This window comes from Momordica charantia (genome assembly GCF_013281855.1).
Source record: "Momordica charantia cultivar OHB3-1 chromosome 2 unlocalized genomic scaffold, Mcharantia_2.0 BLBB01000002.1, whole genome shotgun sequence".
NCBI lineage: Eukaryota > Viridiplantae > Streptophyta > Magnoliopsida > Cucurbitales > Cucurbitaceae > Momordica > Momordica charantia.
In genome coordinates, this window is record NW_028275160.1 from 3731242 (window position 1) to 3758868 (window position 27627).

Below are 27627 nucleotides of genomic sequence, written 5' to 3' on the forward strand. Positions count from 1 at the left end.
TTAGATTGATTTAACTCATTGAACATTTAAAATTTAAACTAAATGTAACTTTGAAAAATTAGATGAAAATTAAATATATTTAGATTTAAATTCAAATTCTAACTTAAATAGAACCTTAGATTCTTGATTACGTGATAGGGCTCTAAAGCCAAGTGTTTGCTTCAATTACAGCCCTGATGTCATAATCACAGTGCTTTCATTTTATTAAATAGTTAGGTTGGACTGCACCAAAGACCTTCAAGCTGGGCTCTCCGCTCCCGCTTCCATCTCGAGATCATTCCGAGTGGTTCCGCGGAGCTTTCGGAGAAGGGGCTGCTCAACTCAAAACTCTCCTAAACTAAAGAAGGACGCTAAGCAGCTATTGGGGAACTCGGTAGAAGCGATTTGTCGCTTTCGCCTCTCTCGACGTTTTCAAGCCTCTGCTTGTTCTATGGCGTCTTAATTGAGTCTATCAGTCTTCGACTCGCCAATCACCCACTCAATGGACTCATTTCCCTCACACCTCACAAGGAACAATTTTAATAGCACAATTTAAATGAAGATCCATTGTATTTTTCGCTTGCGATTTCGGGACTTCAGTCCCAACCGCCATTAGGAAACCATTTATTGTCTCTGTTTCATTAATATTTATGGAAACAAACATGGGACCATTTCATCTCATTTTTTTAAAGTTATATTTAGTTTAAATTTTAAAGGTTTAATTAATTAAATCAATTTTTTTTTAAATTTGTTTTCCTTAAGATTTTGTTGGATTTTCTCAAGTTTGCTTAAAAGAAAAACATTGGAAGATGCATAGATATCTAGGAAATTTTATGTGGCCAGACTTATTCTTAAAAAAGAAATAGGTGGCGTCAATTAATGTGTAGGTGATGTTTTGAAGAGACAACTAATATCTTAAGTGGACAACGTCCTTTTTAGAGATAACCTCGTGATAGAACAATTTCATAAACATTATGTTTGAAATAAATTTGGTGTTGAAAATATTAGTTATATTAAAAAGAAGGTCTCATGCTTTTCAAAGAATCAACTATTAGTAAAAAAAAAAAAAGAAGAAGAAGAAGAAGAATACTTTCTATTTGATGACATCGTATATCATGCTATTTATTAATTGAAGATAATTTGGTGTTTTGATTCCAAAATAAAATTTTGATTCTTTACCAAACGCATAAATACCGTTTCAATTCATCCTATTTCATCATATTCGGGATGTGATATGAACCGATGACTTCCACCACTCAAGGCGACACTCTACCGCTGAGTTATATCCCTTCCCTTGGAGAAATAGAGATCTAACTAATCTTGAACAACTTAGAGTTGGGCCTTTCTTTTTTTTTGCACTGTTAAAGATCCCACATTGATAAAAGAAGGAACCTTACATAGGTTTATAATAGATATAGGCTACTCCTCTCATCGTCAATTGGTTTTGAGATGGAACTCCATAAATATTAATATCCACTATTATGGATACGAAAATAAAAATAATGGAAAGAATTAGATTCAATTGTTTACTGCTCCTATTGTATGCACCACCATATTTTCAAAATATACCATACATTTGCTCCAATTTGCATTTGAGTTTTTAAAATAAAAATTTTAGTCACTGAAATAAAATAAAAAAAATTAAGTATTTTGGTCTTTGCCTTAATTTTACCTTTAACAAATATATGACATAGCTTCTCAAGTATGTGTAGTCATCTATGAGCATGTAATAAGTTGGGAGACTATAAGCTTTGACTGAATGAATATAATGTGACAAAATAATATAGTGAGTAAAAAAGGTTGTTTTTGAAAAGTTCATAAAATTAAAATAAACATTTTAAAATTCAAAAACAAACAAAAAATTCATTTTTTTTTTATAAATTTAGAGAACAAAATAGACCATTCAAGATAGAACAAATTCAAAAGCTTAGATGCCAAAATGAGATTTATTGATTAGAAATAGGACCAAATACTTTAGAAGGGTTGAAGAGGACAAAACTAAACCCAACTAAATTATACAAAATACCTTGTGTACATGTATACATACATGTATGATGTGAATATGTCCAATTTACCTATAACATTTCTAGCTTGAACACATGTAATTTTAGACATTATAGACACAAGTACACAAACAAGAATGCCAAAGCACTGGATTTGAATAAGATAGGCCATGGAATCCCATATCTTCCTTTTGCAAACAACCCCTTCAAAAATGGCCATAAGCACAAGATCAACCACAAGCTGCACATCACCTCCCCCACCCCAAACTCCTGCACAATTGGCTGCCTGCCGAACAAACCCATTGAAAGTGCTGCCAGTTGAATCATCAAAATAGTTGTGCCTGGCACAAATAGTGGGGACTCATCAAATGTGAACTGTCCCAAATCTCCATCACTAGTCTCCGCCGACTCCTTTTTCGTTACTTCGAACACAGTCTCCGACAGTCCTAAAAGCTTCAGAACCACAGCCACTGCCCCAAGCAAGGAAGCACACATTGTGTTTATCCTCGCCATTCTCTCGTTATTCCACCAGGCTCTTGCTGATTGGCCTGTTTCGAAGTACTGTAAAAGTTGTTGTAGGTTGTATAAGACGAATAGCAGAAGAGGTATGCAGACTACTGGTTCTTGTACCTGCATTGAGAAATCCACCGTTGATAATTGACAAGTGTTTATATGAAACTTGGGTATCTCTCTAAGTTCTGAGATACAGAGATTGTATTCTATACTTGCCTTGGGCAAGAAATGGGAGTTGGCAATAAGACAAAATGCTGGCAGAGTAGCATAAGAAATCTCTGGAATGGAACGAATGCCCCAAATGGACATCCACACATAAACCATACATTGCCTGAATCGGAGCTTATCAAAGAGAGCAGTGAAAATGGGGCACTTTTTGCTGAAGAAAATTTCAAGTAGTCCTGTCATTGCTCTCTTCTGATGGTTTAATGGAATTGGGCCGCCTGAGGGCGCACATCCTAGGAAGGCTGGTGGATTTGGTGTAAGGTATGCAGATTTCCATCCTTTTTTCTGAATCTCCATCCCAGTCAACGCGTCCTCCAATAAGGATCCATATTGCCACCCCACCTAAGAACCAATCAACAATTATTGAAGTAAACAAGGTAAATATGACACACCTGTAAAGATTCCAACTAAATTGAGTAGAATCTATTCAGTCAAGATCACATAAACAAAAGCTAGCTAACAACCAGTAAACAAAAAAAAAGTATGATTTGAATGGATGTAGCGAACCTTGGAACCCCAACAAGAACTGTATTCATAATCAGAAGCAGCAACTTCCATTGATGTTCTAATAGAACTGGATAGGGAATTTGGATGATCAGTAACGCTTCTCAAAGCAAGAGCAGCTGAGTTTACGAAATCTTTAGAATTTCCAAATATTTTATGCAATTCATTGTCATAATGTTTTCCTGAAAAATGAATGGAAATCAATTATGTAATTAACAAAAAATGAATTAAGTATTTTGAGTAGAAGCATCATGCATTATACAAATTACCGCCAATATTTGCACCATCTGGGAATTGACCATATAAGACTTTCCGTCTATGAATACATCCTGTTCCCATATAACCAGGCCCTTGAATCCCTGCCATTCCACGAAAAGTGAACTGCCAAAACGAAAAACAAATAGTAAACATCAGTTAACCAAACATTTTTTCCTTATAATACAAAATACAAAAGATTCATAAACATATGTAAAGAAATCACCTCCATCATGACAGTCCATTGGTTTCCATAGGGATCATCTTTGAGCCCATTGTAGAAGCATTGAGGGAATTGAACAAATGCATATTCTTTATCAACAATTGGGTCTAGAAAGAGACACATCCCTTGTAAAAGAACGTGAGGGTTATTGACAAACATGTCACAATCTACATTCAACATATAAGGGGCATTGGTCATCAATCCAGAGACTCTTGCCTGCACAACAAACATCAAACATACGCAAGAAGACTCCTTAAGATCACAGCATATGTGGAGGATTTAAAATAAAGAAGAATGTGAAATTTACCAAAACATTCATGGCGCCACCTTTGTACTGGTGTGGATGTTGGGGTCTCTTCTCCCTCGAGACATAAATCAAATGAGGCAATCCATCCCAAAGGCCTTCCTTGTTCTCCCATATTACCTGCAAATATGGGATATGTTAGATTAGCACAGTGGAAAGACCTTGGGATCAATAATTGTTGGATTGGACAGTTTATTACTAAGAAGCAATACCTTGATTATGGGAGGGTGATTATTTGATTGTGTGTTGGAGAAATCTGCCAACTCGCCTGTAAGCTCTAGAAACGAAAAATTTTTGGCAGCTTCCTCAATGTTCTGTCGTAGCTGCTCGTACTCATCCTTATCATAAAATCAGCAAAGACAAAACAATGTCAAAAACTTTCTCATAATTCCCATTTTTTTTCTTTTTAAGAGTATCTTTCCAAATTCTTGTTACCTTCGTCCTCCTCCACTCGTCCTGGAATTCCGCTGTTCCATCAGAAATTATAGCATTAGAGAAGTATCTAAACGGAGCCCTAACTTCAACCTTGTATTTCTTGCAAAATGGCACCCAAATCTTAGCAAACTTCAGGGCTTCGGAGAGGGAATAGAAGGTGAGTGGAGAACAGCCGTCGTCAGAGACATAACAAGCCAGTTTATTCGCCGGATAATCGACTGCTAGCAAAGACAGCACCGTGTTAACGGTGATTATCGGCGGCTCCAGCAATGGATCAGCCGTTGTAACGAATAAATCCACAGGAGGAAGCTCCTCGACTCTGTATTTCCAATCATTACGCACAAATAAACAAAAATGAACTTCTAAGAAATGTTCCGATACAAAATTCCCAAATCAATAGCTCAAACACCTGGAAATCGCAATATAGGTTACCGTTTGAGGAGGCGTTCTGGATAGGTTTTGTAATCGACAGGATTCCAAGTGACATTGACGGCGAGAGCGAAGGTGAAGGTGAACCAGAACTCGCAGAGGAAAGCAATCAGTTGGAGCCAAGAGAAGCCATGGCTGCGGAGGAAGAGGAGGCGATAGGCGAGCAGCAAAATCAGGAGGAAGAAAATGATAACATCCAACACTCTCTGCGAAGTTCGGTTAACTGCAACTTTTTCGTACAGAGGATGAGCGTCGGCCATTGGGAAGGGAAAACGGTGAAGCGAGCTGCTTCTGCTGACAATATTTCGACTTATTTATAGTGTACTAAAAATAGGTGAAGGACAAACAATTTCTTTCCTTTTTAACTACTTTATTGTATATCTAATTTGCAAATATTGAACTACCATTTATTTATTTATTATTTTTAACTACTTTATTGTATATCTAATTTGCAAATATTAAACTACCATTTTTTCTAATTTGAACGAATTACCTTCAAAGACATATGTTGTGCTATGCTCATTGAAAATATTAAACTATCATTAATTGGTCCTTTTATTTTCAAAAGATTATGAATAATATAATTGATTTTTAATTAGTATTTTGATATCTATAAAAAATTAACTATTTAACCGTGTGAGTTAATGGTGTTCACGGTTTAGTTCGATTCGAATTTAGGATCAAACCAAAACCGAAAACAAATATTTATAAATTTTCAAATCACATCGAATCGCATGAACCGCACCACATTTTACAAGTATTTTTCTTTTCCTTACTCTCCACCAGGTCTGAATTGTTAGGTTGGTAAAGAAGGTAAACAAAGTCTTTGGCTAGGAAAAGATGTGATTTATGGTATATGAAAAATGACAATTATCTCTATTAAAATATTTTGAGTGAAATAAAAAACAAAACGAGCTCTATCGAAAACGGATAATATCATATCATTATGGAGATATTTGAGATACCATTCTCAATTCTCGTGGCAAAAGTCAGAAGTCAGAGTTGGCGGCACTTTACGACAGAGTTGATGGCTACAGTGACGTATTTCGACTTTCGTAGTGGTTGCAGCGATGAAGGCGAGGGGAGAGGGAGTGAGGAGGAAGAGAAAAAGAGAGAAAAAGAAGGATGGAAAAGAAAAAAAAGAAAGAGGAAATACAAAATTAAAATAAATAAATAAAAAAGCTGGCCGCCAGCCAGCAGCCACTAAATTAATGGCTTGCCGCCTGTCATGCTTGGGGGATTCGAGGGACATGTTACTTTGCCATACTTTTCAAAAATCTTACAATATAATTAATAAAACATATAAAAGTAAAAGTAAAATTTAATATATATAATTATATTTCTTTACCTTAGTTATCATCTCTTCCAATCGAAATTAAACTGAAATTTCGATTTGAACAATTTACTTAATCGAATCAAATCATAAATTTGTAAAAATCGAAAATTCGATTCATTTTTATCAAAATAATTGTATAGTTCAGTGTGAGCAAAAAGTGACGATGGTAATTTTCTTCTCATTTAATATTATCAATCAATCTATTAACATATTATTTAGTATACTTTTTAAAACAATTTCTTGAGGTGTTTTACCATATATATTTAAAATAATTACAATTATAAATATTGTCCAAATTGTCAAATTCATTTAAGAATGACTTTGTTTGGAACTAAAAAAAAAAAACGAATCATTCCATATATAGGGAAGAGTATTTTTAATGTAATCAAGTTTGAATGAGACTCCTCCCATGAATGACAGAGAAGAGTCAAAGTTCATTGAATTCACCAATAAAAAATTTCGATAGTTCCATTCCTTTTCTTGGGGACCAAGGTGGATTTGAAATCTTAGACCTTCGTCTCCAAGACAGACAAATCCTAAATATTATATTATAGGCTATTTGATATATTTGTTTTGAAAATAGTGTTTTATTTTTGTTTGTAAAATTATTTTCAGAGAGTTGCGATAAAATTACTCCTCAAAGTTGATTTTTATGATACTAACAAGTTAGACTATCTTGAGGTTTTCTTTTCTTTTAAAAAATAGCTATCCTAATATGCTTGTGCAGAATATTAATTGTAAATATGGGGCTACATTTAAGACGTGAATTTATTTATTTAAGCAACGTATTAATTTACTTTCTTATAAAATTAATTAAATTTATTGCCAACTTGAGGTTAGTTCAACCGATTAAAACACGTATCTCAAACTAGAAGATAGTGAATTCAAATCTCTACCTCATATCATGCTAAATTAAACTATTTTAAAATCATTTTATGAACCACCTTGTTTTATTTTAAGCTTATATATATATATATAGTATGTAAAAATCGATGGAAATTAAACTATAACTAAAAAACGTATTCGATCACAATTTTAAGTATGCTCATAAATGTCAAGCTTGTTTAATTATGATAAAATTACAAATTTAGTTTTTAAACCGTCGTGTCTGACAAATTGTCAAACTTTAAATTTTGTGTATAGACAAACTTTACATCTCATCTAATTTCATGGTTGCTAATGTAAAGAGAGAGAGAAAAAAGTTAAACTAAGAAAAATTACTTGAATTCACTACTTATCACTATGACTCACACTTATATCAAATTCAAATAGATAATTGTAACGATACTCTTCCTTATAAAATACCACATATAAGTTTTCTTTATTAAAGTAAAAAATAACAATTGAAAATATGTCAAATAGCATGTCTCACTATGACTCACTTGTTAAATAGCATGTCGCATAATCATATACCTTAATAACAATTCATGGATTTTCATTTTAAATAACTCATACACAGCAAAACCTAACTCTCGCCAAATATGAGTATAGCTAAAGAGTAGTTGGTACCTACTATTTTTCTTAAGGTTGGTGGTTCAAACTCTCGTACTTCTGATTTGTTATACTAAAAAAACCTTCTTATTTGAATAATAATAACTCATTAGAATCAAATTCTGATAAACATGTCAAATACAACCTCATGCCAATTACCAAAACTAACCTCCAACCCTATCTTACTTGGTAGTGTTCTTTAACACCAAGAACATGAACAATAATGTGAAGGCAGTAGACTTCCATAAGATTGGCCATGGAATCCCATATCTTCCTTTTGCAAACATGCCCTTCAAAAATGGCCAAAAGCACAAAATCAACCACACACTACATACCATCTCCCCCACCCCAAACTCTTCAACACGGCTTGCCTCCATCCTCAACAAACCAATTGAAAGAGCCACCAATTGTAGCATCAAAATGGTTGTGGCTGGCACGAACAACGGGGACTCGTCAAATGTGAATCGACCCAAAGCCTCTTCAGGCTCGCCATCATCACTCGAAGACGAAGATGAAGACGACTCCTTCTTCGTTACCTCAAACATCGTTTCTGATAACCCTAAAAGTTTAAGCACAATGCCCCCACAACTCCAAATAAATACGCGCACATTTTGTTTACTCTTCCCCTTCTTTGATTGTTCGACCAAGCATTAACCGATTGCCCTTTGGATTAATTAAGAAAAAATTATTAAGTATCGATTAAACTTTGTACATGATAATATAATGCTAGGACAACCGGATTAATTAAGAAAAAAGTATTAAGTATTATTATATGGAAACATGCCTTGGCACCCCAATAAGAATGGTATTCATAATCACAACTAGCAACTTCCTTTAATGCTTCTAAGGAGTGGGAGTCCAATACACAATTTGGATGATCTGCAGTTCCTCTTAAAGCATGAATCACCGAGTTCTTCAAATTCTTCGATTTTCCAAATGTCTCGTGTAATTCATCATCGGAATTATTATTTCTTCCTATAAATTAAATAAAGTAGTTTAAAAAGCTGTCATCGCAAAAGCACAATCCTTTTTACAATATATTTGACTTATTAACCGATGACGATCAATCTTATCTCCACCACCATTGAATATTTTAAAGAGATAAAAATGTAAGAATAAAGACTTTGTTCTAAAAAAACAAGTTGTTAATTTTTCAACCATGGTAATGACAAGATTTGATCCTCACTAGTGGAGGTAAATATTTTTCATATATTTACAAGTTTCAAGCAGGTGAACTATTAATAAATATATACATATATATTTGTAAATACAACACCATCAAGTAGAGTATGAATTTCCTGAAATATAGTTGAGCTAAGTTCGACTATTAAATATGTTCCTTTGTGTATAATATATTAAATTATTATTGAACTTAAATAGTTAAAAATTTTATTTATTTTTTACTAAAAGCAATATAAAATGAAGTTAATTACCAAAAATATTTGTACCATCCGGAGATTGACCATACAATACTTTTCGTCTATGAATACATCCGTTCCCATGTAGCATGGCCCTTGAAGCCCATTTGTTCCACCAACAACAAACTACCAAAAAAGAAAAGAAAAGATAAGAGTGGTGATTAAATATCATCATTTAATTAATAAAACATTGTTTTTAAAAACATGTAAAGTAGAGGTGTATGGAATTTAAAAGAGAATAGAGTAGTTGTAGACCGCATGTTCAAATAAAAGAAGTATGATGTTTCGTATATTCAGTGAGAGTATTTTTAATTGTGTAATTTTTAAGTAATTATAGTTGGACACTTCGAAACAAGATAGCATATGTGAGAAAGAAAACTTTTCATTGTAATCTTCCAAAATATAGTGGAAAAGAAACTACTTTTGTGATATAGTCCCAAAACTAAGCTGTATCAGCATAAATCATCGGTGTTTTTCTATCTCTATGTCTTATTTATTTTATTAAAAATCAAATAGGTCCAGCTGTTTTGCAGAATTTAATGATCGATTGATCTTTTTTTTTTCAAACAGATAACATAAATGTGAATAAAATTACCTCCATCAGGACATGAAATTGGTTTCCATAAGGGTCTTTTGAGTCCATTGTAAAAGCTTTGAGGAAATTGAACAAATGCATCTTCTTTATCAATGGACGGGTCTTGAAGGAGACACATGTAGGAGAATATTAGGATTATTCAGAAACATATCACAATCTACATTTAATATATAAGGGACGTTTGTCATCAATCCAGACACTCTAGTCTGCACGTCAAATACACAAGATACATAAGATTCTAATTAACATATTGTCTTGCATATTAATTATACGTATAAAGAAAAAAAAACATTGGATTGATAGGTATAAAAGATTAGAGATTAGAAAAGAAAAATTTGACAATAATGTAATCTTGCAAGGAAAATTTCTAGTACCAATATGTATCAGAAATTTTCTATTCTACTCCCATATGTCATATTATCAACCACATCCAATAAGAATGTAGACTAGACGAAATAATACAATATATCACTTCATAGTATTTTAAATTCTAAGTAGAAGCATGTTTTTAAATATTCGTCGACACGTCGACCTTTCCATCGACATATTCATGTTTTCCTAGATTCGATATTGACATGAAAGATAAATCGACATTTCCATCATTATAGTACAAGAAAATCGACAAAATATGAAAAATATCAACAAAATGTCACTAATATATACCTAATATTAATTATTTTAAACTAATTTAGAAATAGAAAAATGTTTATTTGTTAATTTAAATATTTTTTACGATTTTTAAATTTTTCTAACTTTTATAAAAATTTTCATCGACACCAGTGTTATTTTATCGATATTTTCATTGATATTTCCATAAAATTGAGAGTTCAGACATTTCGATCGACGTTTAAAACAAAGGAATTGTTTATCCTATGCTGGCTGTGAAGCATCCCCACATTATGTATTATTAGTGGGCCACAATACTTTTTCTTCCCCTATATGTTACAATATAATCGTGTCATATATGACATGTCCCAGCAGCAAAGCGACAAATATTTTTATTGAAAATATAGAGAATCAAAATTATAACACACGGTTGAAAATAAATAATGATTAAGAAGAAAGTGAAAGTTAAATTACCAAAACGTTCATGGTCCCGGCCTTGTAATGATGTGGATTTTTCGGTCTTTTTCCTCTAGATACATAAATTAGATGAGGCAATCCATCAAAATGCGCCTCCTTGTTCTCCCATATCAACTGCAATCATTATATATATATTTTTATTAATTAGTACATATTTCATATTAATTTATTCATTCTCTCTCTATTTAATTACCAAAATATATTACATGGTAACTTTTTTTTTTTTTCTACTAACATATATGAGAACTCACAATTTATAAAAAGGTACCTCGATAATTGGAGGATGATTATTTGATTTTATATTGGAAAAGTCCGGCAGGTCCCCGGTGAAGTCACGTAGGGCCGATTTCTCAATTGTGTGGCATAGCTTTTCGTAACTCCTCCTTCTCATACAAATTAAGACACAAAATAAACTTCTGATTTTTCATAATTTTTCTAAACAATATTTAACCATTAAAATTTTCTAACTTCATTGTTCTCCACTCATTCCGGAACTCCGGCGACCCGCCGGAGCCTAAATCGCCATTGGAGAAGAATCTAAACGGAGCTCTCACTTGAACCTTGTACTTTTTGCAAAATGGAACCCAAATCTTCGCGAACTTCAGAGCTTCGGAGAGGGAAAAAACGGTGACCGGAGAACCGCCGTCGTCGGAGACATAACAGGCCAATTTGTCGGCCGGATAATCCACTGCTAGCAAAGACAGCACCGTGTTTATGGTGATTATCGGCGGCTCCAGCTCCGGATCCGCCGTTGTCACGAATATGTCCACCGGAGGGAGCTTCTCCACCCTGCATTAATTTAGGATCATGAAACAAAATGATTCTGTGAAGAGATCAACCTAGTTTGATTTCAAATTATAGGTAAAAATGATGTAGTTCATTTTAGTTGTTAAGGATTAATTTGGATTATTATACTCTCAATTTTTATTCATAAAAATTTTAACATAAATTTTACGGGTAACAAAAATCATTTAATAAAAAAATTATTAAATTTCAAAAATATATATTAAGGATAATATTGTGTTGAAATTATAATAGAAAATGAGATTAAAAATAAAATCTTTTGAAACTGCACCAATGAAAATAATATTTTTTAATCTAAATTATATTAAAAAAAAAGTTATAAGGCCTGGTTTAAATCTTATTCTAGCTCTGGACATAGATTTTTATCTATTTTGGTTCAGTAGGCTAAAATCCTATACAAATTTTATAAAAATTCGTTTTAAACTGAAAAAAAAAATAATACTAGTTTTGAAAGTATTTCCTCCATTTTTAATATGATTCCTACTTTTCCAACTCCACAAATAAGGGGAGCTTTTGGTTGAGTGCGAGTTAATTTTAACCATAACTTGATCAAAACAGTGACAACTGACAAAATTGATGGCATGAAAAGTTGCAGAAGTAAAATAAAATGTTTACCGTTTGAGGAGGCGGTGGGGGTAGGTTTTGTATAGTGGAAGAAGTTCCATCGCGTGGCGAGGAGGAGGAGCCAGACGAAAGCAAACCAGGACTCACAGAGGAAGGCCATTGCTTGGAGCCAGAAGAAGCCATGGCTATGGAGGAAGAACAGGCGATAGCTTAGGAGTGAAACCAGGAGGGACAACATTGAGACGTCCAACGCTCTGTGAACTCTTCTTTTGATTGCAACTTTCTCATACACAGGGACCGTTTTAGAATTATTGGAATAATGGGCCATTGGGTGGGAAACTTTGAGAGAACTCATGAAATTATTTGATTTTCCTTCAAGGGTTTATATTGAATCTTAAATCGTCTATTATTACAATAAGTGTCATTAATTCACAGGAAAGTAACTCCAATGTCAAATGATAGAGATTTATATCGTCTCTCAACTTAAAAAAATTATAATCCAGTTAGACCTCCTAAAAATAAAATGTTGTTTTTTGGGTACAAATGTTGGTTCACAATACACATCAATACAACTAAATATCAATAACTCTGGCTTATAGGTCAACTCGTCAAGCCTCCTAACGATCAAAGTTTCAAATCTCCTATTAAGGTAGTTCATTGATGTCAAATGTCCCTTTTATATTTTCTTATTTTGAGAGGTTTTACATTTGGTGAATGTATTGTTATGAGTTATGGACTATTTAAAAGTTGAGCCTTTAATTTCTATTTTAGAATTTGTTCTAAATATGTTTTAATTAATAAGGTTGTATATAAATCTTATCTTGATCACTATTCAATCAATAAAGAAATATTTTTCTGATCAATCACATGTTTAAAATTTGAAACCCGCCAAGATGATGAACTAATAAAAACATCAATATCTCTCAATGATACTAATTAATCAAAAATCACATTACAATAACTAGAAAGCGGAGCTGCTAGTTCAAACATTTTAATTAAAGCAGAAAGACAAATTGGACAACAAATACAGACACAAGTTGTGTTTGTCCTACATAATTGTCTTTTCAGACAAGTATACAAACAACATTGTTAAAGCACTAGACTTGCACATGGTGGAAAACGGTATCCCAAATCTTCCCTTCCCAAACATCCCCTTCAAGAATGGCCAGAAGCAAAAAATCAACCACACACTACACATCACTTCCCCCACTCCGTCGGGCTTGGCCGGCCGTCTCCAAATACTCATAAACAATGCCGTCAATTGCATCATCAAAACTGTCGTGCCCGGCACAAACAAGGACGACTCGTCGAATGTGAACGGACCTGAATCCTCATCAATCTCACCACCATCATCACTAGAAGAAGACGACTCCTTTTTTGTTACTTCAAACATCGTTTCTGATAATCCTAAAAACTTAAGCACAATACCCACAACACTAAATAAATACGCGCACATTGTGTTTATTCTCGCCATTCTCTGGTTGTTCCAATAAGCTCTAATCGATTTTCCACTTTTCAAGTATAGCAACACTTGTTGGAAGTTGTAGAGGACGAAGAGCAAAAAGGGTATGAATATTTCACGCTCTTGTAGCTGCATTAAACCATTGAAGTTAAGAATATGCAACTAAAGTCTCGTAACAAGTCAGAACATCATTTCGAATAAACACAAACTCTTTTGTAACTTGCCTTGGGTAAGAAGTGAGAGTTGGTGATGAGACAATAAGCGGGCAAAGCGGCATAGCAAAGCTCTGGAATAGAACTGATTCCCCAGAGGTAGATCCAAACGTAGAACATACATAGCCTGGGGTGAAGTTTGCCAAAGAGAGTAGCAAAAATGGGACAATTTTTGCTGAAGAAGATTTCAAGAAAGCCTGTCATCCATCTCTTTTGTTGGGTGAACGTGGCCGGGCCGTTCGTGGGCGCACACCCGAGGAAGGCGGGTGGGTTTGGGTTGAGGTAAATGGATTTCCAACCCCTGCTCTGGATCATCATCCCTGTAAAAATGTCCTCGGTCGCGGAACCGTAGTACAACCCCACCTAAGGACAAGAAATTTAAAACTTGTTAAATATCCGTAGATGATTAAATTTGCTTTAATCTATCAATTTAAGTTTTAAAATTCATTGATGATTAATCACGTTTAAAACGTTATTAGAGCAAGAGGTCCTATTCCCCAACAAGTATATATAAGGGCTTAGTCTTTTAAACAACATCATTTGATTTTTGATACAGGTCGATATTAACATATTACATTATTAATTTTGCATACTCCAAACAATTTTATGTTAAACTAGTGGTAGCAGAATTATTAACTAGACGCCAAAGCATAGTATTGTGTTTTTAGAAAGCTCATATAATCATAAACCAAAACTAACCTCAACACCCCAACAAGAATCATACTCGTAACCACACCCCGCGACTTTGTTTAAGGCTTCAACTGGGTATTGGAGAGAGTTTGGATAGCCGTCTGCGGCGCCCATCAAAGCAGAAGTAGCTGATTTGATGAAGTGTTCGGAGTTTCCAAATTTTTTAAATAATTTGGTTTCTGAAAGTTTTCCTTCAAAACAAATAGCAAAAAAAAAAGAAAAAAAATATATATATATATATATAAATAAGCATATGACAAAATAGAGAAACATGAAATAGAAAATGAAATTACCATTAATATTAGGTTGATTTGGTAATTGACCATATAAGACTTTTCGTCTATGAATACACCCTGTTCCCATGTAGCATGGTCCTTGACTTCCTGCCAGTCCAGGAACCGTGGACTGCCATGGCCAAATCAAAGTGCCAAGTAAAAATGAAATCTTGTATGTTATATATATATATATATATATAAGATTAAAAAAAAAAAAAAAAAAAAACTACCTCAACTTTGCACTTCAATTTTAATCATTTTCTCTATTATTTTGAGAACAATTTTGTCATGTCACCTAATCATCTCAAATTCTACCAATTCTCTCTCCCCTCCCTCGCTTTCCAAATATTTCATATCTACTTTTACAAATGGTACTTATTCTTAAATAATTTTCTCTCTAAAAAACTTCATTAAATAATTTTAATGCTTTCATTATTTTCTCATTTACTTTTGGACTGTTTTTTCTCCACTCATCCATATTCCTTACTCAAATTATCATTTAATTTATTTAGGTTTGTTTTGAATTTGTAAAGGTCGAGAGATATTTAAAAAAGATAGAAAGAAAATTAGAGGGGTGAGGATCGAGATAGAAACTTGTAAAGATTGAGAGATTGTATTTTGTAAGATAGATAAAATTAAAAGAATCGAGAGAAATTTATATTTAAATGACAAATGCCCTTATTAAGGGTAATAACATGACAATTAATTTCACATGCATCGTATATATTAGCTCACTAGTATTTAAAAAATGTCATTGTTGAATTTTAGTGATGTAAAATGTCATTGTTGAATTTTAGTGATGTTATTAAGTAGAAATTTGTGGATTCTCTTTTATAATATAATGAGGACGAAGTTTAATATTTTAAACATTAGAGGTTGAGGGAGAACTACCTCCCTGAAGACGATGAAATGATTTCCATATAAGTCATGTTTTGATCCACCATAGAAATGTTGGGGAAATTGAACGAATGCAACTTCTTGATCACTTTTCGGGTCAATGAGTGTACAAATTGCCTGAAGAATTGCATTGGAGTCGTTCACAAACACATCACAATCTAGGTTCAATATGTATGGAGCATTTGTCATTAATCCAGAGACTCTAGTCTGCATATTATTGAACATGAATCATCAAATAAGTATCAACTGAGAACACGGGAGACGATATATAACAAATTATATTCTTTGTAGTTTAAAAAAATGCAGCAGTAATTTACGAACCATATCCTTCATCCTTTCATTAAATAGTTCTATCTTTTAATGGCAAAGTTTAATTAAAAAAAAAGTATGGTTTATATAGATTTTGGGAGGTACCATGTTTGGATCATATATATGAATATAATTCATTTATAAATTACAAAAACTTAATCTACGGGATTATAGATGGAGGGGTGGAGTCAGACATTTTCTTTAGAGAAGAAAAAAACTTACTTGTCAACTTTTTTTTATATATAAAATATTGAAATTCTAAAAGTTTAGGAACAGATAAGAGAAAAATTATAAAATCTTTTAAGTATAAAAATTACCAAAACGTTCATGGCACCAGCCTTGAAATGGTGTGAATATTTAGGTCTCTTCTCTCTTGATACGTAAACTAAGTGTGGAACTCCATCCTCGTGGCCTTCTTTGTTCTCCCATAGTATCTAGGAAATAAGAATAAGAATATTGTTTAAGAGATATTATTGGAAAAGAGAAACACCAGGAAAAAAAAATTATAATAAGAAGAAAAAAAATCAATATAAGCTAAGACTTACTTTATGCAGGTCAAAATAAGGAATGGTTAGGTTTTAGTCATGTATCTTCTCTATTTAAAAATGTCAAAAGTTAAAAAAAAAAAAAAAAAAAGAAAGAAAGAAAAAAGAAGCTATATATAGATGTAATTGAGACAGAGAAATAAAATAAGGAAGAAAGTTGAAAAATATATTTGACTACAGATCTCTGGTTATTGAAAAAGTAATTACCTATGAGTAAATAATGTTTTGACCTATAATATATATAAAAAAAATATTTTAATCAATTGAACTATATAGATTCAACATTTCGATTTCGAGAACTTGAATAATGTCAAAGAAAACTAGAGACAGTACCTAAATAGTAGTTATAATAAAGGGAAAATTTCTCATTTATACCTTTAAACTTAGGTGAGATAATTAGTTTAAAGCTTAATTTTTTGTATTTAATTTATTTAAATTTTGAATTTAATTTAAACTCTACATTTAAATAATTGTGCAATTATTACAATTTACCTTCTATTAGTTAAGTTTCAATTTTTTTTTTAATTGTGATTAGTTACAGGCATCTTATGGTTAGATGTTGCAGGTGTCAATTCTTCTAATTACATTAGGTGCTTTTAATTTGTTGGATTTTGGCAAACTGCGGCTAAATTTGAATGTTTTGTACTGGCTCAATTTTTTTGGCATGGTCCAAGTATTTTTATGATTAGGTTTGAGTTTTATTTTTTATTTTTTATTTTATTTTAAACATGATTTGAAACATTTAGTTGGTCCTAATTTGATTCACACACAATTTTTAAATTTGATTTGAAAGAGGTATTAATGAATAAAATAATGAAATAAAGAATTGAAAAGTTCAAGTTTAGTCACTTTTAACCTGGATGAAATGAAATAGAACTCAATATTTTAATTACGGCACATAAAACTAATTGTGAGATTTGTATGTAAACACAATTCTGCATTGGTCAAGAAAGAGTATGATCATGATATATAGATGAGAACAATTATTTACATTGGTACGAGACTTTTAAGTAAATTCAAAAACAAAGTCGTGAAACTATGCCAAAAATAGATAATATTCTACTATTATGAAAATAATTGGGAGGTAAAATTGTTGTCCTAAGTAAATAAGTGATACCTTGACAATTGGAGCATGGTTCTTGGAGTCCGTAGCGGAGAAATTTGCATAGTCCCCACCCCTGACAAGGTCACGTGGGTCAAATGTTTGAAATTGACCTGTCTCCTCAATCATGCTACGTAGCTTCTCGTACTCCACCTTAAAATTAAATGATGAAAAAAAAAAAAAACTTCCACCTGAATCATGCTATAGGGTACCAATATCATATAATTTCATTTAAAAATTATATGAAGCCTACTAATATTAAAAATTTATGTATCAAAAAAAATTATTTATTAATAAAAATGGTTGTCTGAAAAAGGAGAGTACTAGAAATAACATTTGATAATTTACTACTTTTTAAAAGAAAACTCTGTTATATTTATCTCAGTATACTTTTGAGAGTTAAGTAAATAAAAAATCAACATCCAGTCAGCTCAGCTTATGATCACGATTCGATTATATTTATGAAGTTTTGATTTTTGTTTACCTTCATCTCCTTCCACTCTCGCCGGAACTCTGCCGACTCACCGTCGTCGGTTGAACAACTACCGGAGAAGTACCGGAACGGCGCTCGGACCTGAACCCCATACTTGCGGCAAAAGGGAACCCAAATTTGAGCGAATTTGAGAGCTTGCGTGAGGGAATAGAAGGTCAGGGGAGAACAGGCATCGTCGGAGACATAGCAAGCCAATTTGTTGGCCGGATAATCCAACGCCAACACAGACAGCACCGTGTTGACGGTGATTATCGGCGGTTCCAACGTCGGATCTGCGGTCGTAACAAATACGTCCACCCGAGGAAGCTCCTCTACCCTGTATTTCCAACTTTTAATCTCTCAAAAAAATCAATTGGAATTTGGGAATAAGAGAGTTATTAAAAGTTTTTACCGTTTGAGGAGACGTAGGCGGTGGGGATAAGTTGTGAAACGGACGGGGTTGAATTTGATGGAGACGTGGAGGAGGGAGGTGAGGGTGAACCAGGCTTCGCAGAGGAAGGCGGCGGCGTGAAGGAAAGAGAAGCCATGGTTATAGAAGAATAGGAGACGATAGGCGAGCAAGGAAATCAGGAGGAAGCAAATTGCAGCGTCCAACACTGCATCGATGGGTCTTGTAATTGCAACTCTTTCAAGCAGAGGCGCGGCGTTGGCGTTGGCGTTGGCCATGGGAGAATCAAGATGTGAGATGTGTGGGCGAAATGTGGTGTGGGTATACAAGATTAAACCACGAGGTAAAGGAGTGATTTTCATGTGCCCAAAGTCTTTTTGATTGGTTCGTGGTCCCTCCTCGAGAAAAAAAGAAAAGTAAAATACTTGCTCCTTAAAATAGGGAACAAATTTATTTTTACCACCATTGAACAACTAAGAGTAAAAAACATCTTGCTTTCATTATCTTTTGTTTCATATCTAGAACGGGAGGGAGAGGAAGAGCTCTACCATCTTTCAGCGACAATGAGCAATGTCACTGGGCGTTAGTTCTACGCCCTCGATGTCACCTGAGAGAGAAAAAAAGAGAAAGGGAGGAGCTCTGCCCCTTCGACAGACAGCAACAGCAGCAACGACGATAGACAACAACAAGAAGACGAAGAGAACAAAAGAAGAAGGGAAGGAATAAAAAGAAAATATGTCACATAACAAAATTGTGTTAAAATTAATACTTTTTACGGCTCATTAAAAATCCAGTGACTTTGTGAATTGTCAGGTCAATTTTGTGTTGTCAACGAATCGCAGAAGATGCTTGCATGCCATTTAGAACAATTTTGTAAACTTAAGGACCAAGAATATTTATTTTAAAATAACCGAAACTAAATTGACACTTACTCCAAACTTTTCATATATTTTCCCTCAAATATATTCTTGTCCGAAAAAGTTTGTCCATTTTAAGTCAATTTGAATTTGTTAAAACGAATATAGCTTAGTTAGTAATTGACATATATCTCTCACCTAAAAGTTATGAGTTAGATTCCCACATGTTGTACTAAAAAAAAGTCAATTTGAATTTTAATGTACTATAGAAATTCTTCGGGAGTAATGAGAAGCAAATCTTGTTTTCATGACCATTAAAAATTTGATAACTCATTATTTCTTTACAAAAGTATTTATTTTTATATTTTTCTTTTTAATTGTCAACTATTTTATGGCAGTGATGACATAAGAAGTATTCTCTGTAGAAATATTTAAGACTTAGGTTCCGTTTACTTACCCGTAATCGTAATGGGAATGAATTAGAATGAAAATCAATCGGAATGAAAATATTATTCCTTTGATGATGCAAGACATATAATAATTACTAATATATCCATTCTTAGATAAGTACAAATACATTATTTTACTAATCTTTTTAATTACAATAATAATAATGGTAGCTCATTGACGTCAAATTTGTCTTATATTTTCTTATTTTTAGAGGTTTTACATTTAGTAAATATCCTAATGGGCTGGATTGATTAAAATTTGGGTATTTCTATTTTAAAATTGGTTGTATCTTTCAATTGATAAGGATTCTATATAAACCTAGTCATCTTGATGACTATTCAATCACTAAAGGAATATTTCTGTGATCAATTATGTAAAATATTTGAAACTTGCAGTGTTGATGAACTATTAAAAACATCAATATCCTTCGATAATACTAATTAATCAAAAAAATTACATTACAATAACTAGAGAATGCGCAGCTGCTAATTCCAACATTTTTATTAAAGCAAAAAACACAAATTAGACTACAAACACAAACAAATTCTGTTGGTCCTACATAACTGTCTTTAGAGACAAGTATACAAATAACATTGTTAAAGAACTGGACTTGCACATGGTGGAAAACGGTATCCCATATCTTCCTTTCCCAAACATCCCCTTCAAGAATGGCATGAAGCACAAAACCAACCACACACTACACGTCACTTCCCCCACTTCGCCCGCCTTGGCTGGCCATCTCCAAATACTCATGAACAACCCTGTCAATTGCATCATCAAAACTGTCGTGCCTGGCACAAACAACGGCGACTTGTCGAATGTGAATTGACCTGAATTCTCATCCGTCTCGCCACCATCGCTGGAACAAGATGACTCCTTTTTTGTCACTTCAAATATCGTTTCTGATAATCCTAAGAACTTAAGCACAATGCCCATAACACCAAATAAATACGCGCACATTGTGTTTATTCTCGCCATTCTCTGATTGTTCCAATAAGCCCTAATCGATTGTCCCGTTTTCAAATATAGTAACACTTGTTGGATGTTGTAGAGGACGAAGAGCAAAAAAGGTATGAATATTTCACGCTCTTGTAGCTGCATTAAGTCATTAATGTTAGGAATGCAACTAAAGTCTCGTAACAAATCAAAACATTATTTTGAATAAACACAAACATTTTTGTAACTTGCCTCGGGTAAGAAGCGAGAGTTGGTGATGAGACAGTATGCGGGCAAAGCGGCATAGCAAAGCTCTGGAATAGAACTGATTCCCCAGAGGTAGATCCAAACGTAGAACATACATAGCCTGAGGTGAAGTTTGCCAAAGAGAGCAGCAAAAATGGGACAATTTTTGCTGAAGAAGATTTCAAGAAAGCCTGTCATCCATCTCTTGAGTTGGGTGAACGTGGCCGGGCCGCTCGTGGGCGCACAACCGAGGAAGGCTGGTGGGTTTGGGTTGAGGTAAATGGATTTCCAACCCTGGCTCTGGATCATCATGCCTGTAAAAATGTCCTCGGTCGCGGACCCGTAGTATAACCCTACCTGAGAACAAGAAATTTAAAACTTTTAAGATATCCAAAAGATAATTAAATTTAGCTTAATCTATCGACTTAAGTTTTTGAATTCATTGATGATCAATCATGTTTAAGATGATATTAGAACAGGAGGTCCTATTCGACGACAAGGAAAGGAGAAGTGTTAGATATCTTATAAATGATGAAATGAAAACTCCTAATCATTTTAGTTCTTGTTATTAGTCTTTTAAACAACTTCAATATACATGTCAATATTAACATATTACATTATTACTTCTCATACTCGAAACAATTTTATGTTAAACTATTGGTAGCAGGTTAATAATAGACACTAAAACATAATATTGTGTTTTTAGAAAGCTCATATAATCAAAAACCAAAACTCTGGTAAGAGCTAGCGAAAGGCAAACCTCAACACCCCAACAAGTATCATACTCGTAACCACAACCCGCGACTTTGTTTAAGGCTTCAACTGGGTATTGCAGAGAGTACGGATAGCCGTCTGCGGCGCCCATCAAAGCAGAAGTAGCTGATTTGATGAAGTCTTCGGAGTATCCAAATTTTTTAAATAATTTTGTTTCTGAAAATTTTCCTTCCAAAAAAAGGAAAAAAGAAAAAGATATTAATAAGAATATAACAAAATAGAGAAACGTGGAATAGAAAATGAAAATTACCATTAATATTAGGTTGATTTGGTAATTGGCCATACAAGACTTTTCGTCGATGAATACACCCTGTTCCCATGTAGCTCGGTCCTTGACTTCCTGCTAGTCCAGGAACGATGGACTGCCATGCCCAAATCAAAGTGCTAAGTAAAATATGAAATATTTTAATTGTTTTTGTTCAATAGATTAGGATGAAGTTAACATTAATCGATCAATCTATGCTATATATATATATAAGACACGATAGTAAAAAGTTTTTACCTCTCAATTTTGCCTTTTAATTTTAATCAAATTACTTCAAGTGCAATTTTGTCATTCATCTCTCTCTAATTCCGCTCAAATTCCACCAAATTCTCTCTTCCCCTCTCTCTCCCTCCAAATTCCTTCCAATTCTACCAATTCTCTCTCTCCCTCCTTCCTTTTAATTTCCAAATATTTTATCTCCTATTTTAGAAATTATATTTTTTTATCAAATAATTTTTTCTCTCTCAAAAACTTTATTTACCTCTGCTTGCATTATTTTTCTTTCTCATTCACTCTTGAACTCTTTTATTTTTCTCCACCCATCCAAATTCCTTACTCAAATTATATAATTTTTTAGGTTTATTTGAAATTTGTAAAGGTGGAGAAATAGTATTTAGAAAGATAGGGAGAAAATAAAAAATGTGGGGATCCAGAGAGAAATTTGGAAAGATAGATCAAATTAGAAGAATGGAGAGAGAAATTTGTATTTGAATGATAAAATTACCCTTAAAATAATAATAATAAAATGATAATTAATTTCACCTGCATCGCATATATTGGCTCACCAGTATTAAAAAATGACATCACTGAATTTTAGTGGTGTAATTAAGGAGAGATTTTGTGGATTTATTTTATTTTATATATAATGAGGACGAAGTTTAATATTTTAAATATTAAAGGTTGAACGAACTACCTCCATGAAGACAAGGAAATGATTTCCATACAAGTCATGTTTGGATCCACCATAGAAACGTTGGGGAAATTGAACGAATGCAACTTCTTCATCACTCCTGGGGTCAATGAGTGCACAAATTGCTTGAAGAATTGCACTGGAGTCGTTCACAAACACATCACAATCTACGTTCAATATGTAAGGAGCATTTGTCATTAATCCAGAGACTCTAGTCTGCACATTCAACATGAATCATCGAATAAATATCAACTGAAAACAGGGGATATGGGAATGATAATAAATTATATTTTTTTAGTTCAAGAGAAATGCAGAAATAATTTATGAACCATATCCTTTTATTAAATAGTTCTAGGGAAATTGAATAAATATTAATGGTAAAATTTAATAAAAATTAGGTATGGTTTACGGATTTTGGGAGGCACTATGTTTGAATAATAGACAAATTACAAAAACTTAATATATGGGATTATAGATAGAGGGTGGAGCCATAAATTTTCTTAGACAAGAAAGAATTTTACATATTAATTTTTTAATATAAAATATTTCAATTCTAAAAATTTAAGAGGACAAATGAGAGGAATCATATAATTAAATATAAAAATATAGACTTTTAGAATCATGATAAATGGAAGGGTAATTATCCCTCCTTGTTATTGGCTGTACTATTAATTAGAGATAAATATTCAGATGGATATGAAATTACCAAAACGTTCATGGCACCGGCTTTGAAATTGTGTGAATATTTAGGTCTCTTTTCTCTTGATACGTAAACCAAGTGTGGAACTTCATCCCCATGACCTTCTTTGTTTTCCCATAATATCTGGAAAATAAGGAGATTGTTTAAGAGATAATATTGGAATGAGAAAAACAAAAAAGATTATAATACGAAGAAAAAAAATTAATAGAAATTAAGACCTACTCTATAGAGGCCAAAGTGAGAAAGTGTTTAGGTTTTAGTCATGTATATTCCCTATTTTAAAACGTCGAAGTTGAAAATTTGAAAATTGAAATATATATATATATATATATATATATATATATATATATATATATATATACTGTCAAAATAAAATAAGAAAGTTCAAGAAAAATATATTTTGTTATTCAAATCTCTGACTATTGAAGAAGTAAGTAATGTTTTAACCTATTATGCAAAAAGAAGTTATATCTTGACTAATTAAACTATATATACTTGTATCGATGAAAGAAAATAACTTATAACGTTTGAAAAGTTGAACAATATCAAAGAGATCAAATAGACATGTCCAAATAGTAGTATATATATTAAAGGGAAAATTCTCATTTATACCTTTGAACTTAGATGAGATAATCAGTTTAAAGCTTAACTTTTTATTTAATTTGTTTAAATTCTACTTTGAAACATGCAATTATCACCTTTAATTAGTTACTCGCAATTAACAAAAAAAAAAAAAAAAGAAATTGTGATTAGCCATGGACATCTTATAGTTGAACGTGTCAATTCTTCTTTAATTAGTTGGATTTCTGCAATTTGCCGCTAAATTTGAACGTTTTGTACTTGCTCGATTTTTGGCAAGGCCCAAGTATTTCTATGATTAGGTTCGAGCCTTTTTTTTTTTTCTGAAATATTTAGTTGGTTTAATTGGGTAATTTCCCAAGTTGATTCACGCATAAATTTTAAATTTAATTTAAAAGAGGCATTAATTACTAAATTCATGAAATTGAAAAATTGAAAATTAAAATTTACTCACTTTTAGACTGAGATGGCAAAACAAATAAAACCCAATATTTTAATTATGGCATAGGAAATTAATAAATAAGTGTTACCTTGACAACTGGAGCATGGTTTTTGGAGTCTGCAGCGGAGAAATCTGCGTGGTCCCCACCCCCAACAAGGACATGTGAGTCCGATGCTGGAATTTGACATGCCGCCCCAATCGTGCTACACAGCTTCTCGTACTCCACCTTAAAAATAAAAATTAAAAAATTACTCCCACCTCAATCATACTATTAGGCACTAGCATTAAATATTTAGTGGGGTTAACTTTTTAAGGAGCCAATTTTTTTTAGGATAATTGCAGTGGATAACAAAAATAATTTATATATTTCAAAAATCGTCACCAACTTTTTAAAATTTCAAATATAACAAAATATTTGAAAGATTATTTTCGAAATTTTTATTATTCTGATTTTACCTTATGATATCTGATATACATCCAAAATATATCTTTGTATCTGATATAAATCTAATGCATATCTATATCTAATATATATCAAATTTATATCTGATATACTTCTGATGTACTCTTGATATACATTATTAGATGTATTCATGATAAACATTATCATATGTATTCATGATATATATTATCAGAGGTATATTATTATACCTCTAATATATATATCTGATGTATCTTTAATTTACGATATACTAAATGTATTTACAACTGATATACTAAATATAAGGTACATCAAATGTTTAATTTTTAGTGGTATATCAGCTGTTTAAATTCTAGTTTACCATTACAATTTATTGATTAATATACTAATATTATCAATGATATTGATTACTATATCACTACTATTTATTTTATATTAATATTAATTAGATACTAAATATCAGGGATATCAACGGTTTAAATTTATTAAGTATATCAGATTTCTAACTTTTCTTTTTCTTGGACGTGCATGATCCACATAAATTTTTTATATAATAACTTTATATTTCAAAATTTTTTCTTTGCACCATTGTTTTCATATAAAAAAAATAGTGGATATAATAGTATTATGTCAACACACATGTATCATAATTATATTAATAAATATCATGGTTATATCAGAGATATATCGATGGTAAATTAGAAGCATATTAAGTCTATATCAAATATATATCAATGTTATATTAGTGGTAAATCATATAATCATATATAAGAAGTTATATAAGTAGATATCATAGTTATATCAGTGGTATATCATTTGTATATTAATGGTAAATTAGAGATATGTCAAGTATATATCACAGATATATAAATGCTCGGCATGGTAAATCAATTATTATCATACGTATATCAATGGTAAATCATATTATAAGTTCAGTAGATGTCATAGTTATATTAAAAGTAAATTAATTCTACATCATTATTATATCAGAAATATAACAAACACATATATATTGCAGATATATTACAGAGTAAAGTTGTAATTTTAAAATTAGATCTCCATTTTTTTGAAAAAAGTACTATATTTAAAAAAAATGAGATGTAATTGTTATTTTGTTGATTTTACTAATTTTTTTTTCCGCTATACTTGCAACTGCCCTTTTTTAATATTTATAAAGTTTTGATTTTTGTTTACCTTCATTTCCTTCCACTCTCGCCGGAACTCTGCCGACTCGCCGTCGTCGGTTGAATAACTACCGGAGAAGTATCGGAACGGCGCTCGGACCTGAACCCCATACTTGCGGCAAAAGGGAACCCAAATTTGAGCGAATTTGAGAGCTTGCGTGAGGGAATAGAAGGTGAGGGGAGAACAGGCATCGTCGGAGACATAGCAAGCCAATTTATTGGCCGGATAATCTAGGGCCAACACAGACAGAACCGTGTTGACGGTGATTATCGGTGGTTCCAACGTCGGATCTGCGGTCGTAACAAATACGTCCACCCGAGGAAGATCCTCAGCCCTGTATTTCAAAATTTTAACATCTCAAAAAAAAAAAATCAATTGGAATTTGGGAATAAGAGAGAATTATTAAAAGTTTTTTTTTTTTTTTACCGTTTGAGGAGGCGTAGGCGGTGGGGATAGGTTGTGAAACGGACGGGGTTGAATTTGATGGAAACGTGGAGGAGGGAGATGAAGGTGAACCAGGACTCGCAGAGGAAGGCGGCGGCGTGGAGGAAAGAGAAGCCATGGTTACAGAGGAATAGAAGGCGATAGGCGAGGAGGGAAATCAGGAGGAAGCAAATTGCAGCGTCCAGCACTGCGTCGATGGGTCTTGTAATTGCCACTCTTTCAAACAGAGGCGCGGCGTTGGCCATGGGAGAAATTGGGCGAGATGTGGTTACACAAGTTTGGGTTTGGGATAAGTTAATCAATTGGAGGGAGAGCCAAGCCAACACACTAAACCACGAGGTAAGGTAGTGATTTTCAAAGTCAAAAGTCTTTTTGTTTGATTGCATTATTTTAATCAAATTGGTTCGTGGTCCCCTCCTTGGAAAGGAAAGGAAAGGAAAGGTATTCGGTCCTTGGTCTTTGGATATTCATCGATAAATGTGGAACAAATAAGTGGTGAGCTTTAAAAGATATAGTCATGTGTAATCAATGAGTGTGCTCTATGAAGCTATAACGGAAACCTTTAATAAGAGTAAGCTCTCATTCAAGTCGAAGTAGACTGATTAGTGACTACTTCGGAGAAGGCTCGATGGTACTTTATTTAAGGGGACGATTGTTGGGTTTGTGCAGTGAATGCAAACAAAATCTCACATTAGTTAAGGAAGTACATAATCCACAATATATAGATGAGGATAATAATTTCTATTGGTTCGGAGGCTTTTTAGATGAAACCAAAAAAGTATGAGGACGATGACCAAAGTGGATAATATCATACACGGGGTAACATGATCCTTATAGTACAGTGTATTTTTTTCCTCCAAATATTTTTATTTTTCAACAATTTA

At 32.8% G+C, this 27627-nt stretch overlaps 3 protein-coding genes and 1 pseudogene across 7 annotated transcripts; all 4 read right to left on the minus strand.

Annotated features, from left to right (window-relative positions):
- Positions 1 to 1906: 1906 nt before the first annotated feature.
- On the minus strand, positions 1907 to 5172 carry LOC111011340 (cellulose synthase-like protein H1). Its single transcript, XM_022285062.2, has 9 exons — positions 4874 to 5172; positions 4442 to 4760; positions 4219 to 4344; positions 4010 to 4126; positions 3706 to 3918; positions 3494 to 3605; positions 3228 to 3406; positions 2712 to 3062; positions 1907 to 2612 (listed from the first exon to the last, which is right to left on the minus strand). The coding sequence occupies exons 1-9, from the start codon at positions 5128 to 5130 to the stop codon at positions 2094 to 2096; spliced, it is 2193 nt and encodes a 730-aa protein (XP_022140754.1). The 5' UTR covers positions 5131 to 5172; the 3' UTR covers positions 1907 to 2093.
- A 2590-nt stretch (positions 5173 to 7762) lies between these two features.
- On the minus strand, positions 7763 to 12499 carry LOC111011228 (cellulose synthase-like protein H1; annotated as a pseudogene). The gene is made up of 7 exons (XR_015789380.1): positions 12213 to 12499; positions 11262 to 11582; positions 11062 to 11176; positions 10791 to 10907; positions 9711 to 9916; positions 9131 to 9241; positions 7763 to 8672 (listed from the first exon to the last, which is right to left on the minus strand). The product of XR_015789380.1 is annotated as a cellulose synthase-like protein H1 (transcript).
- Positions 12500 to 13063: 564 nt separating this feature from the next.
- LOC111011206 (cellulose synthase-like protein H1) lies at positions 13064 to 19060 on the minus strand. 3 transcript variants are annotated; one of them, XM_088121051.1, is made up of 9 exons: positions 18538 to 19060; positions 18138 to 18462; positions 17669 to 17806; positions 16324 to 16440; positions 15692 to 15814; positions 14819 to 14930; positions 14535 to 14716; positions 13848 to 14198; positions 13064 to 13752 (listed from the first exon to the last, which is right to left on the minus strand). In XM_088121051.1, exons 1-9 carry the CDS (start codon positions 18894 to 18896, stop codon positions 13210 to 13212), a joined length of 2250 nt encoding a protein of 749 aa, XP_087977177.1. In that variant the 5' UTR covers positions 18897 to 19060; the 3' UTR covers positions 13064 to 13209. The 3 variants fall into 3 exon arrangements, with proteins under 3 accessions (XP_087977177.1, XP_087977176.1, XP_087977178.1); XM_088121050.1 differs by having other exon boundaries at positions 15692 to 15904; XM_088121052.1 differs by lacking the exons at positions 14535 to 14716; positions 14819 to 14930 and having other exon boundaries at positions 15692 to 15904.
- A 1189-nt stretch (positions 19061 to 20249) lies between these two features.
- On the minus strand, positions 20250 to 27068 carry LOC111011207 (cellulose synthase-like protein H1). Of its 2 annotated transcripts, none has more exons than XM_022284898.2 (9): positions 26726 to 27068; positions 26309 to 26633; positions 24782 to 24919; positions 23679 to 23795; positions 22976 to 23188; positions 22048 to 22159; positions 21784 to 21953; positions 21030 to 21380; positions 20250 to 20936 (listed from the first exon to the last, which is right to left on the minus strand). In XM_022284898.2, the coding sequence occupies exons 1-9, from the start codon at positions 26986 to 26988 to the stop codon at positions 20397 to 20399; spliced, it is 2229 nt and encodes a 742-aa protein (XP_022140590.1). In that variant the 5' UTR covers positions 26989 to 27068; the 3' UTR covers positions 20250 to 20396. The 2 variants fall into 2 exon arrangements, with proteins under 2 accessions (XP_022140590.1, XP_022140588.1); XM_022284896.2 differs by having other exon boundaries at positions 21784 to 21965; positions 26726 to 27067.
- Between the last annotated feature and the right edge of the window lie 559 nt (positions 27069 to 27627).

What these genes read in the sequence shown, in the direction of transcription:
- LOC111011340 (XM_022285062.2), bottom strand. Translation starts at nt 5,130, where the DNA reads ATGGCCGACGCTCATCCTCTGTACGAAAAAGTTGCAGTTAACCGAACT. An exon ending in AGATGGTGCAAATATTGGCG is followed by an intron (nt 3,407 to 3,493) that starts GTAATTTGTATA and finishes TTCATTTTTCAG; the next exon opens with GAAAACATTATGACAATGAA. An exon ending in GTTCTTGTTGGGGTTCCAAG is followed by an intron (nt 3,063 to 3,227) that starts GTTCGCTACATC and finishes ATTGGTTCTTAG; the next exon opens with GTGGGGTGGCAATATGGATC.
- LOC111011206 (XM_088121050.1), bottom strand. Translation starts at nt 18,896, where the DNA reads ATGAAAATCACTCCTTTACCTCGTGGTTTAATCTTGTATACCCACACC. An exon ending in CGCCTACGTCTCCTCAAACG is followed by an intron (nt 18,463 to 18,537) that starts GTAAAAACTTTT and finishes TTGGAAATACAG; the next exon opens with GGTAGAGGAGCTTCCTCGGG. An exon ending in CTGGTGCCATGAACGTTTTG is followed by an intron (nt 15,905 to 16,323) that starts GTAATTTTTATA and finishes AATAATATGCAG; the next exon opens with ACTAGAGTCTCTGGATTAAT.
- LOC111011207 (XM_022284896.2), bottom strand. Translation starts at nt 26,988, where the DNA reads ATGGCCAACGCCGCGCCTCTGTTTGAAAGAGTGGCAATTACAAGACCC. An exon ending in GAGAGTGGAAGGAAATGAAG is followed by an intron (nt 24,920 to 26,308) that starts GTAAACAAAAAT and finishes TTTATTTTTAAG; the next exon opens with GTGGAGTACGAGAAGCTGTG. An exon ending in AAATCAACCTAATATTAATG is followed by an intron (nt 21,966 to 22,047) that starts GTAATTTTCATT and finishes TTTTTTTGGAAG; the next exon opens with GAAAATTTTCAGAAACAAAA.